Source organism: Folsomia candida, unplaced genomic scaffold, assembly GCF_002217175.1.
Source record: "Folsomia candida strain VU population unplaced genomic scaffold, ASM221717v1 Fcan01_Sc005, whole genome shotgun sequence".
In the NCBI taxonomy this organism is placed as follows: Eukaryota; Metazoa; Arthropoda; class Collembola; order Entomobryomorpha; family Isotomidae; genus Folsomia; species Folsomia candida.
Window position 1 is genome coordinate 5898196 of NW_019091197.1, and position 14096 is coordinate 5912291.

A 14096-nucleotide genomic window follows, 5' to 3' on the forward strand; every position below is an offset into this window, starting at 1 on the left:
TTGCGCCCGCCACACCCACTCAAAGGTGCGAAAAACACGAAAAATACCCTGTTTTGGTTCATTAAAAAATCCGCCAAATATCCAATTTTGATCGGATTTTCAAAAAAATTACATATTCTTCATCTCAGATACCTGCTTTATGATGTCCAATACCAAACTCAACTTTTTTGAAATTTTGATTTTTTCGAAGACATACCCCAGTCAGAAAATTTTCGAAAATATCCAAAAAATTTTAAAAAATCATTTTGGTGTCGGATATTATCAAACAACTATTTGGGATCACGAAAATGCTTAAATTGCGGATATATGATCAAATTTGGATTTTTTGTGAATTTTTGAAGGTGATGATTTTCGTGTTTTTCGCACCTTTGAGTGGGTGTGGCGGGCGCAAATGTGGCCATGGAGTCAAACCCTTTCAGGGTTTTAGTACACTCATGGGGTACTACAACATATCCAAAGGGCATCGGATTCTGTGAGTGGCAAGTGGTGAAGCTCCCCTCCTCAGTAACGTTGTAAGATTTATTTGTTACAAAAAATGTCTTTAAGCTCTGCGAATACATAAAATTTCTGCTGTAACTTATTCATCCATTTTAAGCAGATACGATGATGAGAAAAATATGCATTTTTAGTCCAATTTTACACCAACCCAAATAGGTACGTTACATTCCAAAAATTAATTAAAATAATTGCATAAATTAAAAATATCCTCCAGGGACGGATATTTTTTTAAAGGCCGGCGCTGAAGGTCTCGAGTATGACGATCCTCCCGATCCCACTCGTCCACGATTACACGAACGACCACCCCCACCACCACGACCACCTCCTCCTTTCGCCATGGCGACCGGTTCCTCGGGAATAAATCGACTAACATGTTTCTTAGATGGTGGAATTGCATCCATGTTTGTCACGCTGACCTCAAACTGGGCGTGACAGAGGGCAAGCAGTGCGCAGGTGTCGAAACTAGTGACTTTGAAAGTCATCTAAATAGAATAAATACATAAGTTTCCTTCTTTCGTAAAAATCCGGGAACGGACGAACAGACAGAACATTTGCTTAAAGTATGAACTATATAACAATACTAATTATATGTATCACTCACGTATCAGGGTCTGGTTAAGATAATGTACAAGCTGGATACACTTCTCGACATCCTCCTTCCGTCCGTGGAGCTCACAGGCGTGCTCGAAGATATAGAACGAGTCAGTCTGTGCGCAAATCAATGTTCAAATATATAAGTACTTGTAAATGCATGAAGATATGAAATAAGCAATTTTTACCTCATTTTGTCTCCCCTCAGTAATTTCGTCCTGGCATATTTGGCACTTGTCCGTGGTCGGTATGATGGCCGTATTCCACTTACAATGGATACAGTACGGCACAGTGTGGCAAGATTCGGCTTGGCTGAATACAAAAAAGTAATCATTAAGATGAATTATGCTTAAATCCTAGTTTTACAGTAATAGACGATCGATAAGATTTTTTGAAAACTACCTTCGAAATGTAACACTTTTTTTTGTACCTTGTTGGAAATGTGAGAAGTAGAATCATAATAAGCATATCAACTTTGCGGGGTACATACATACAGTATCCGAAAAATGAAACCGACCACCGACATTCATAAATTTCAAACAACAAGTTTTTTATTTTGTTTTTGAAGCTTTTCCTAATACAACTGAGTATAAAATCCAAACCCATTGCTGTGCTAAATTCTCACAAATAGATATGCAAAAGTTCAATCTATTAAACTTCAATGTGGGGCACATACAGTATCCGAAAAATGAAACCGACCACCGACATTCATAAATTTCAAACTTGAAAAACTTTTATTAAATTTAAACAACAATGAGATATTTTTGGCTTATTTTAAAGAGCAACTAATAAGCTTCAAAATGATATATTACTTTATCCGATAAGATGAACATTACCCCAAAAAAATCTGAAATCATAAAAAAGAGTGAAAACCAGTGGGAAAATTTAGACCGACCACTTGTAACAATTTTATTTTCATACCACAAATATCGATTATTTTAGAAATTATTTTATTACCTAATATTTAGTGGGACCTCCCTTGGCCGCAATCACAGCTTGGCATCTTCTTGGCATGGAGTCCACGAGATTGTTGGTCACATTTTCAGATATGATCCCCCAAGCTTCGGTGATGCGGGTCTTTAATTGATTTTTGTTAGAAATTGGGAATTTTCGGATTTCCCTTTCTACCACATCCCAAAGGTGCTCAATTCGGTTCAGGTCAGGCGACTGTGCTGGCCATTCCAACCTGTTAATCTTCATATTTTTCAAAAATTCTTGAACAAGTTTTGCCTTATGTTTGGGGTCGTTGTCATCTTGGAAGATAAATTGACGACGAAGCCCCAGTTTTGATGCGGAAGATTTGATATTTCTTTGCAGAGATTTGTCATGATTCCGTCGATAAACTCCAGATTTCCGAGCCCATTGTAGGACATACAACCCCAAATGAGTACTGATCCACCACCATGCTTTACGGTTGGATTTAAATTTTTCGTTTTGAGGGCTTCTTTTGGTTTTCTCCAAACCCGACGATGTCGGTCAGAGCCAAATATGTTGTACTTTGGCTCGTCGGACCATAAAATTGTTCTCCAAAAGGAATCTGGCTTATTTACATGAAGGCGAGCGAATTCCAATCTTTTGAGTCTGTTCTTTTTGCTGATGAATGGCTTTTTCACGGCCAAGTACCCCTTCAAACCATGACGGTGTATGATATTTGACACTGTTTTTGAAGTTGCTGACTTCCCGGTTTGTGTCTCTATTTCAGCAGAAATCGTGGGACCACTAATTGTTGGATTTGTCATAACTTTTCGCAAAATTATCCTCTCTTCCGCAGCTGTAAATATTCGTTGTCGGTGTCCTCGGGGGAGATTTTTGATTTCACCGGAATTTTTATATTTGGTAATAATGTCGTGGACTGTCGTCTTTGGAATGTTGTATTTTTTTGAAAGTTCTCTTTCTGATAATTTTCCATTTTCATCGCCTTTCCATCCTTGAATAATTTAATCTCTGATGGCAATTGGAACAACTTTCTTCGGACCCATTCTGAACTTTGAAAGAGACAAATAATATAAATTTTAGCTAAAAATATTATAGAATTTATAAAAAGAAATAAAATTAATAAAATTTATTTACCTTCAATTAAAAAACTATAAATAACGATGCAAAAGCTGAAGTGGTCGGTTTCAATTTTCCCACTGGTTTTCACTCTTTTTTATGATTTCAGATTTTTTTGGGGTAATATTCATCTTATCGGATAAAGTAATATATCATTTTGAAGCTTATTAGTTGCTCTTTAAAATAAGCCAAAAATATCTCATTGTTGTTTAAATTTAATAAAAGTTTTTCAAGTTTGAAATTTATGAATGTCGGTGGTCGGTTTCATTTTTCGGATACTGTATGTGCCCCACATTGAAGTTTAATAGATTGAACTTTTGCATATCTATTTGTGAGAATTTAGCACAGCAATGGGTTTGGATTTTATACTCAGTTGTATTAGGAAAAGCTTCAAAAACAAAATAAAAAACTTGGTGGATCGTCCATTTTGAACAAACTGTATAGCAACATGTTGCTCCCATGGCAACACGTGATTTTGTTAATATTTTATATATACTCACATACTTACCTTAAGCTTTCACACAGCTCATCTAAGCGACGTTTACAAAAATAATTGGACCCATTGACCATATCTAGAGAAAAACAATCATGCCGATTACTTTCCCAGCACATATAGATTCACAAATTTGTATCAATTAAAATATAAAGATCAAGTCAAGATGACTACAACCTGTATGCCGGAATTCTGCACAAAGTAAAATGATAAGCACGGCTGGCAATGTTAGATTAGTATTTACAATTTTTTCCATTATCTCCCCAATTTAGTTGCCATGACGACACAGATCGTGACAGAACAACATATGCTCAACATACTCAACAAAAGTGTAATGAACTGAAATACCTATAACATAAAGTTGTGGAGACCGTGAAAGGGGAAGAGAACATAAGTCTGGAGGAGAAATCGATCCAGGAAAGGTTGTGTGGGAAGTAACTTAACTTTCACGCATGCAAAACTCATGGTGAATCTAAATACATACATATGTACTTATTGCGTTGGGCATACTCACTTCAACCTTTGTAAAATTTACTATTTAGGCACTTCCATATGGGCGTAAATATGTATTTCTTCACAAATAAATTCCACCCAGGGTATGATCTCAAGGGGATCAAAATCCTAGTAAGTGCAGAGGAGGAAATAGTTTCTTTCTCCGTTGTGAAGGTTTATTCAAAGTAATTAATGACAATTAATTTAGGTAGACGATGAGGATTGATCCCGAGGATAGATGAGGTACAACTATTGCGACAGACATCATTTTAAATTTTAGCCAAATGTAACATGTTCACTTGTGTTATGTTAAATGTTACATAATCACTAAAATTTCGCATAAAATAAGATGACGTCTGGACATGGTTGAAAAATTCTCGTGATTAATCCTGAGAGTAAATTCATAAAAGGAAAGGCTGTTCTTGTCTAATCAAATTATGTACCATTGCTGAATTCAGGTGTAAATACATATGCATTATTGACTGATTAGGTAGGATAAGAACTTTACAAAGTTAAAGAATATGTATTTGCATACGTCGCATAATTAAAATCTAATCAATAGATTACCATACAAATAGCTGTTTCTTTGCATAATTAACTTACTTTTCGTTCGAACAAGTCATTAAAATAAGTGTACAGTGATAGATAATCTTAGGCAACTATTTATGAACGTATGTAAATGTACTAATATAATTCCCCTCCCTAGTCTGGGTTCCTCTTCTTGACACCCATGTACCTAGCTATGGTTTTAATTTTCCATGAAATTTTTAACTACATTGTGTATTTTCTTTAAATTGCATTCATAAAGCAAATTTTCCAATAATTACTCAACCGGTTACTCATATGGTCATACATATGTTTTACTATAAAATTTGAATACACGAGTCTTCTTCTTAAATATGTTTGAAAATCCAATTCTTGAAAATTTATCTGTTCTGCATCTCGGTCAAATTATTCCGAATGTGTAAATTATGCATTAGCTGCATAATGCAAATTTGATATTTTATGGACCAATGTTTTATGGATTCGTCTAACCTCAATCGTAATCCCTATATGCCGTTTTTGTAAAATACAGTACATTTGTCTTCCTTAATGTTCATTATTACCGGTGGAGTCGTATATATAAATATGTACTTGGATCAGTAAAAATTTAGCCTATTTAAGGTTTATACGTGTACATACATACGTATACGAACTATAAACTCCAAAATAATACATTTATCCATACATACTTCATTCGACTCTACTGTCAGAAATGGGTCATTTTCGAAGATATTTTTAAGACCAAATAACCACATCGTCAGTGATAACGACACATATTTAATCTCGGGACGCCCCATCGCGATGCAAATAGTGACCTGACAGAATGTCTCGTCTCGTTGCCTATACGGAAGCACATGATGATGAAAACACATTGTTTATTCATACTTCTGATTAAATGTTTACGTTGAATTTGGTAGGCTGTGACTCTTGCATCTATAAACAAACTTATGTACATTCAATACCATATTCCTATTAATTTTACATTCACCGGTCTTTATTTCACGAATAACAAATTTACAGAAAATTGGCTGACTTTCCAGTATCCTTTTATTATCAGGTGTATGTACATAGTTTTGTACTCACGGTTCCTATCATGTTTACCAAATATTTAATCTGCTATTTAATAAGACTTCCAAAAAATTTAAACAATCAAGTCGACATATATTCTATTAAATTCAGTGACCTCGGAAGCCGTGGGAACATCTGAGGGTGGGTGGGTATAAATATATTTATGACATGGGGATATGATAGTGATTTCTGATGCCCTCCAATCTCCAATACCCAGTGGTATTAATCGGGACGGTATTCCCTATATTTTGGATCCCTGATCCTAATAAGGTTGATTAGACACAGATATTTGCTCAGTTCTGAAAATCTTGCTTATCCATCAAATCTCAAAAAGACTTCAACGGAGCCAGTAATTTTGAATGTAAACATACATATATTATTCATCGCTATGGTGGTATAATTTCAAGCTTGGTTATAACTCATCAATAAATTTTGTTTACTCAACTTGGAAAACCCGAGCGAAAAGCTTGTTTCATGCATTTTAGATGAGATCGGAAAGGTTTTAGGTTAGTCAACTTGTCTCAACCGTATTCGTACATAGTGGACATCACCAACTATTTTGCGTCATTACAAATATTCGTACGTATTTCAAGCTAGATTGGTTTCCAAGGAGTTTGAGCTCTGGTTTCTTTTATTGGAGTATGGTGAACGGATTCAGGCGAAATATCTAATAATATAGCTCCACATACATCGAAATTGAAGTATTGCACGTGTCTGGAAAGCCACAAGTGAATAGACCAGCGATAAGTCACAGATAATAGGGGGCAGTGACAAGCGACGAAATTCACCCATGTAGATACGCCCGTTGCTTTGTCAAGCCATCATTGTATTTAAATATCAATGTTTTCATAAATAGTTAGAACTTTTTCCGCATTTTTATCTCCATTATTATAATCAGTCGTAAAATATACGATGACTTTCTTATACTACAGGTCCAACGAATCATTTATAAAGTTCAAGAACACTCGAGAGAAAATGACACGCACTTTGAAATCGTTCTTTACTTGGATACGCGATATATTTTTACCATCTTCTAATATTCCGCTTATATCTAGTCTCGCAAAGATGACGTTACGTATTCAGCAGTTCCCTTTCACGATTACTAAAGGAACCTTTGTGCTTACGAATCTCAACCAATGTTGGCGCATATTATCAACTTTTATTATCTTGCTACATATTGCAGTTGTGCTTAAGTGGCTTTTAGACCAGTGGTTGGAACCAGTCAATCATTCCATCCCAATTTGGAAATTCGTCCTTATGTACTACTGTTTAACACTGTTCAGCGCCACTGTGGCCTTTACAGTTCATTTTACTTGGCTAAAGGGGGAAACTATATTTTTGCTAAATTCGGCACTTCAAGTTGAACGAAATGTAAAAAGCAAGGGTGAGTTTTGCAGGTGCAAATAGGTATGCGTTATTTCAATATTATAAGAAATGGTTTAGCCTTGAAACTTTAAATAGTATAATAGCTGGAATTTAGCACCGACACCGAACCGTAATAATCATACTTTTTGATCTTGGGGTGATCCGAGTTTAGCTGTATAACACCCAAATTGGTTTTAGCAACTAGAAAAATGACACAGAGCCCTTTTGACCTCTCATCTAAGATCTCAATATAGGATAAGAAATTGGAAAAATGTAAAATCTTACAAAAATAAATTAGATAATATCAGGTTGGCTTAAATTAACATCGTATATTATTAATACACCGTTAAATATCTGTAGTAAATTATAACCGGACAAAATACCGAAAAAACCCTATTTTGCCCATTCTAGCCAGCGTTGAGTAATTTAACGATAGCCCCTTAACCCTGCGTATTATAATTTACAGGAACCGACACTGTCCACCTTTATTATGCTTGGTTTGTCGTTCTATCCAAGATAACAGTAATTTTGATGCCAGCAGCCTGCACCGCCATTGCAATCGTTCGACCCTGTATGCCTCCAGCCTGGAGTAGTGTCATCTATCTTAAATGTGAATCCTGGGACGATGATGGAAATTCCGGAATAATTTTCAGAATATGTGGAGCCCTTCCGTATTACTACCTTGGCATGTCATTAGCGTCCACCACTGTCTTCGTTTTCACCGTGGTACTCATTTATCCCGCTGAAGTGAAGCTAATACTCCTGGAGTCAATTAACAGGTAGGATATAAAATCCCAAATGTACATTTGTTTATGAAAAAATGAATGAAAAATTTTGCAGGGACTTGTGCAGACGATGGCAGAATGCCGTTCCCTGTCTACACACTTACCGAACCTTGCAGATGCTAGGCGACATGCATAATTCAGTATTCAGGCATCCCATCATGGCCATATTGATCGGGGCTGTAACTGTTTGCGCAAGTTTTGCGTTATACATCTTGATAACCTCAACGTCGGTGGCTCCTATACCGATTATAATTATATTGTCGCTGGTTGCGCTGGACTTATTCATCATGGTCGTGGGACCTTTCAAATTTATGGCAAACCCACTGCCCAAGTCGACAGAATTACTGCAATCTTTTAAACGGATGAATCGGTCAAGATGGATAAAGAGATTTGTCAGGTCGTGCCCTCCGTCAAAATTGCTATTAGGTGATGGGAAATTTTTTGATAGAGCAACTTCTCTAGTAATTTGTAGAAAGAGTGCTGACTTGGTTATTACTTTTCTTCTAATGTAATGTACAATTATAGATGAAAGTAATCAGTTCTTATTTACTCAATATGAAAATATTGGAATTAAGTATCGATTATAAGTACTTAGTTTCCCACTAATTGAACTGAATTACTAATTGCAATTGCTTTTTAGTTTTCTTTTTAATTTCACCAAATTAGTAACTAATTAGTAATTAACAATCAAGTACTACACTGTAAATAATATGGTGATAAACATTACCGAAAACCACAAGTATTTGACTCTACCAAAGTGGTAATGATAAGGTGTTCCGTGTGGTAATGGCTTGGTAATAAAGTTTTACCATCATGATAACAGATTTTTACTACCTGGTAAAATAATATTACCAAATTTATTACAATCATTACCTGCATTACTTTGCCGGATTATTAACAGTGTAATTACTTGACCCATACCTTTAGATACCGATTAAATTAATGTTATTTCCTAGTCACTGATAGCCTTAGGGAATGTCCATAAATGAGCTGACAATTTTCAACATTGGAGGATAGGGAATTTTGCCTATCCAATGTTGAAAATTGTCAGCTGATATATGGACATTCCCTTACTCGGTAAGAAATTCCTTGGCACATTGCACACAATATTTAACATTTTGGCACTCCAACGATTTGAATTTTTGTAATTAGTAGTGACCTAATTTTGTGCTGTATACAGTCAATCATTTGCCCTTTTGCTCGGTAGAACTCTTCCGATTGTGCAAATAAATCGACCTTAAAATTTCTCAGGGCCCAAATTTCTATTTTTAGATTTTAGTGTTGTAGACACTAAAATAGTGTTGTTGTTTTAGTGTTGTTGTAGAAACGTTTCAGAACGTTTCCAATTCAGAGTACATCAAACCATTTCAATAAACAATTGTATTGTAATATGCAAGAAATGTGCTCATCAGCCAAAAAGAGCAAATGATTAATTAAATCGGTTTTATTTTTGTAATTGGTTAGGGTATTTGGTTAACGTATTTATATTTCTCCTAGTTTAAGTACCTATCGTAGACATTTGCGTTTGAGCTTTCGCTATACATTTATGAACTTCGATCAGTAATATTTTATCGCCAGTTTTCAATTATCAATTATTATGTATCAATTATTAATAATAAAATCAAAACAAGTGCCCATACACAGTTCACACTAGTCTATTCCCAGAAATAAGTGACTTTCGCTAAAACGAAAATTAAAGATTTGCACCCAGAGTATTTTTAAACTTGGAAATTATATGAGTTTTTAGAACTATGTATATTTAATCACGAGGCAGCGGGTCTAATCACTAATCAATTTGCGACGTGTCAGGATGACCCCCTTTTGTTTTATTCAAACACATTGTGTATTCCTACTTTTGGCTTAACGAAGTCTTGGTGAAATGTTTACATTTTATCGAGCAGACCGTGACATGGCTTTACATTATCCATCAATAAAAACTTGCAATTTATGTATATACATACGTACAAAACCATATTTCTCTTACTTTTACATATTTACAGGAGGTCTTTATTCCACGAATATCAATTTTATAGGAAATTGCCGTACTTTTCAGTATACTCTTAATATCAGCCCGATATTATCAGACCTATGTACATATCCATAGTGCTCAAGTAATATTTACTAAAGCAGTTAATCAGCTATTTAATAAGATTTACAAGAAAATAAACTATCCAGTTGAAAAAGACTCTTGTCAACTAATATGAATAAAACTTGACATAACATCTTGACAAATTCGAAGTAAAAAATTCTAGTTATTCTTTTCGGTTCTTAGGCACGTTTGGTGTGCTTTGCATCTATTTTCCCAATTGTTGGGCACCATTTTGTGTTACGGACTGTTCGAGACCAATGGTGGTACTAATTTGCTAAGATTTGCACATGGGGCATACTAATTAGCATCAATTGATGCAAAAAACTCGAGAACAGACAGACAGACGGACAAGAGGAATTCAATAGCTCCCTTGCTACGCAGGGTGAGCTAATAAAACTTCTATAAATTCAGTGACCGCGGAAGTCGTGGGTACATCTGGGAATGTGTGGGTGTATAACATGGACAAATGATAGGGACCTTCAATAACGTCAGGAGGACTGTCCCTCCATTTGCACTCTTTGGCGCCCAATAAAACGAACAGTTTTGTTACGTACCATGCATCGGTTGTCGTTCAACAAAAATAGAGAATAACTATCTCATATATGTAAAGGATAAATTTTAATCCACCAGACGTTTAATTGAAATCGCATGACATAAATATATTAAAATTCCATACCTTGAATTTCCAGTACTTTTTGTACGATTGAAGCATCCCCAGAATCCATCAGACAAGTCATAACTTATGTATTAATCGAAATCAAAAAAACTATTCAGAAAGTGGCTGATCAGGTAAATACCTGTAGGTCATACCATCCCTTGCTCTTCTAACCAATAGTAAACTACAGGATCAGGACCGAAGCGTGTCACGTAGACGAAAACGGGAGAAACTAAGGATTTTGAGGTACAAACATGTTAAATGGTTACATGTGAGTGAATGTGTATGCCGCCCATCACATTCCAACTCGTTGCCACTCTGAAAATCTTGGTATGCAAAGGAAACGAGGCATTGACCTTTAATTGTATTACGGTAATTATGGTGAAAATTTTAAAAGAAGAAACCAATTCTTGCTGAAATGTGAATTGGCCGATTTGCCAAAACTCGTTATGGAAAAACTTCAAAACCCTGCCAATTATCCAATTTTCAACCGATTTTCGATTTTCTAAATGTTTCGGAAACCTCTGACCGTGGGGCAAATTATACGTTCCCAAATTTTGAAAATTTTGACCCCACCCACTCTAATTCAGGTCACAAGGTCATAAAAACGAGGTAAATATTTATGTACTCCCTGGCGACCCCAAAAAATATTTTGATTACACAACTGCCACTTATTGTCTTGGTTACCCGTTGGCCGTCTAGGTCATTGCAAAAACTTTCAAGACCACACCCCCAGTGGGTGTGGCTTTCTGCGCTTTCGACCAGTTTTTGATAAAGTGGGTCTTGTGACATATCATTTTTGTCAGAAAAGTCAGGGCACTCTATTCGATATATAAAAGTTTAAAAAACCACTCCCCCAGTGGGTGTGGCTTTCGGCGCTTTTGGATAGTTTTAGAGAAAGTGGGTCGTGTGACATATCATTTTTCTCAGCTTGGCGAGGAGATTACGACTGAGTAAGAAAAATTTTGCGACCACACCCCTCAGTGGGCGTGGTCTCGGCGCATTTCCAATTTAATCGAAACCATGTCATGTGATATGTCATTTTGCTGAGCTCGACGGGGAGATCCAGATTAACGTATTAGAAAATTTAAACCACACCCCCAGTGGGTGTGACCCTCAGCGTCTTTTCGATTTTATCCAAAACATGGGTTGTAACACATCATTTTTCTCAGTTCTACGAAGGGATCATCATTGAATAATTATAATTTGAAACCACACCCCCAGTGGGCGTGGTCATTTTTGACTTTTCGAACTAAATTAAACCATGTCATGTGATGTATCATTTTTCTAATATCGATGGGAGGATCTCAACCGAATTATTGAAATTTAGGAACCTCATCCCCAGTGGGTGTGGTTAATAGCGAATTTTCGAATTTTCCTAAGAGCTGGGTTGTGATAGATCATTTTTCTTAGACATTAGTAATTACTAACAAGTAATTAGAAACTAGAGACCTCCTGTGGGTGTAGTTGATTTGAGGACCAATTTGAGGACCTCCCCCCTGAGGGTGGTCTTTAAATTTGAAATTGGTTGGTTTAGCGGATCTAAACTCAGTTTAGATCCGCTCATCCAGCTAAGAAAAGTGTTATATTACATGACATGGTCTTGATTAAATCGAAAATTTGCTATCAACTACACCCACTGGGGGTGTGGTTTTTAATTTCCAATTACTTATTCTGGAGCACCTCGTCCAGCTAATAAAAATGATCTATCACAACCCATCTGTTGTAAGATAGAAAATTCGATATTAATCACACATGATATGGTTTAATTTAGTTCGAAAAGTCAAAAATGACCACGCCCACTGAGGGTGTGGTTTCAAATTATAATTATTCAATGATGATCCCTTCGTAGAACGGAGAAAAATGATGTGTTGCAACCCATGTTTCGGATAAAATCGAAAAGACGCAGAGGGTCACACCCACTGGGGGTGTGGTTTAAATTTTCTAATACATTAATCTGGATCTCCCCGTCGAGCTCAGCAAAATGACATATCACATGACATGGTTTCGATTAAATTGGAAATGCGCCGAGACCACGCCCACTGAGGGGTGTGGTCGCAAAATTTTTCTTACTCAGTCGTAATCTCCTCGCCAAGCTGAGAAAAATGATATGTCACACGACCCACTTTCTCTAAAACTAGCCAAAAGCGCCGAAAGCCACACCCACTGGGGGAGTGGTTTTTTAAACTTTTATATATCGAATAGAGTGCCCTGACTTTTCTGACAAAAATGATATGTCACAAGACCCACTTTATCAAAAACTGGTCGAAAGCGCAGAAAGCCACACCCACTGGGGGTGTGGTCTTGAAAGTTTTTGCAATGACCTAGACGGCCAACGGGTAACCAAGACAATAAGTGGCAGTTGTGTAATCAAAATATTTTTTGGCGTCGCCTGGGAGTACATAAATATTTACCTCGTTTTTATGACCTTGTGACCTGAATTAGAGTGGGTGGGGTCAAAATTTTAAAAATTTGGGAATATATAATTTGCCCCACGGTCAGAGGTTTCCGAAAGATTTAGAAAATCGAAAATCGGTTGAAAATTGGATAATTGGCAGGGTTTTGAAGTTTTTCCATAACGAGTTTTGGCAAATCGGCCAATTCACCTCTCAGCAAAGCTAGGATAGTAAAGGTTTCTTCTTTTAAAATTTCAACCATAGTATTAATTAACCAAGTAGTCAAAGCGAAGTTTTTTTTACACATCATTACATATTCATTTCACATATTAAAAGTACGATCTCTCAACTTGATACGCAATATATACTAATTTACTTAGGAGGAGAACGTCCGACCTTGCAATGCCAGATCTTGATGCCCTTTGAATATGTTGCAAGTCCATACAAATGTAGAAAAAGTGAAGGAGGGTTAAGGTCCATGAGCCCTAGTTCGCCCGCCACACCCCATTGAAAGGGCAATGTTCAGCTAGCCCCACTTAAAAATTCACTAAAAATCCAATTTTTGCATAAGCTTCATCCCATATGACGGTCTAGTGTTTCTCAATGGGTTCGAAATCCTGCATCCGAACCCGAACCCGAACCCGATGCCTTGTATCCGTATCCGATTTATACCCGAACCCAATAATCCGATTTGTTTAGGCAGCGATCCGAACCCGAACCCGATACACTCTATCCGAACCCGAACCCGAAACCCGATAAGAACCCGATAAGTATAAAATAACTATATAAGCTTCCTTGATTTTTGTCCAAGTTATTTTTCGAACTATTAGTAACAAACCACAACTTTAAGCTTCCATTTTACACCTTCAATTTTTCAGCCAGAAAAAGTAAGCAGGTTCATCCTGTGCGTATTTTTTCTCTTCTAATATCAAGAACTCACGGATATTATTATGCATATTGTAGTTTTAGTATGTGGGGAACTTTCATAAAATCAATAACTCAAGAAATGGAAAGAAACAGAGTAATTTCGCCAGTCTCAAGTTGAAACTCTCAACCATTTTAAATTTCT

At 36.3% G+C, this 14096-nt stretch overlaps 1 protein-coding gene across 1 annotated transcript; it reads right to left on the reverse strand.

Moving 5' to 3' along the window:
• Positions 1 to 468: 468 nt before the first annotated feature.
• LOC118435518 lies at positions 469 to 3973 on the reverse strand. Its single transcript, XM_035851687.1, has 5 exons — positions 3812 to 3973; positions 3650 to 3713; positions 1278 to 1401; positions 1100 to 1205; positions 469 to 980 (listed from the first exon to the last, which is right to left on the reverse strand). Exons 1-5 carry the CDS (start codon positions 3888 to 3890, stop codon positions 961 to 963), a joined length of 393 nt encoding a protein of 130 aa, XP_035707580.1. The 5' UTR covers positions 3891 to 3973; the 3' UTR covers positions 469 to 960.
• Between the last annotated feature and the right edge of the window lie 10123 nt (positions 3974 to 14096).

Coding starts and splice junctions, on each gene's coding strand:
- LOC118435518 (XM_035851687.1), bottom strand. CDS start 3,890: ATGGAAAAAATTGTAAATACTAATCTAACATTGCCAGCCGTGCTTATC. Junction 3,714..3,811: donor TGCAGAATTCCGGCATACAG/GTTGTAGTCATC, acceptor GTTTTTCTCTAG/ATATGGTCAATGGGTCCAAT. Junction 1,206..1,277: donor CTGAGGGGAGACAAAATGAG/GTAAAAATTGCT, acceptor ATTTGCGCACAG/ACTGACTCGTTCTATATCTT.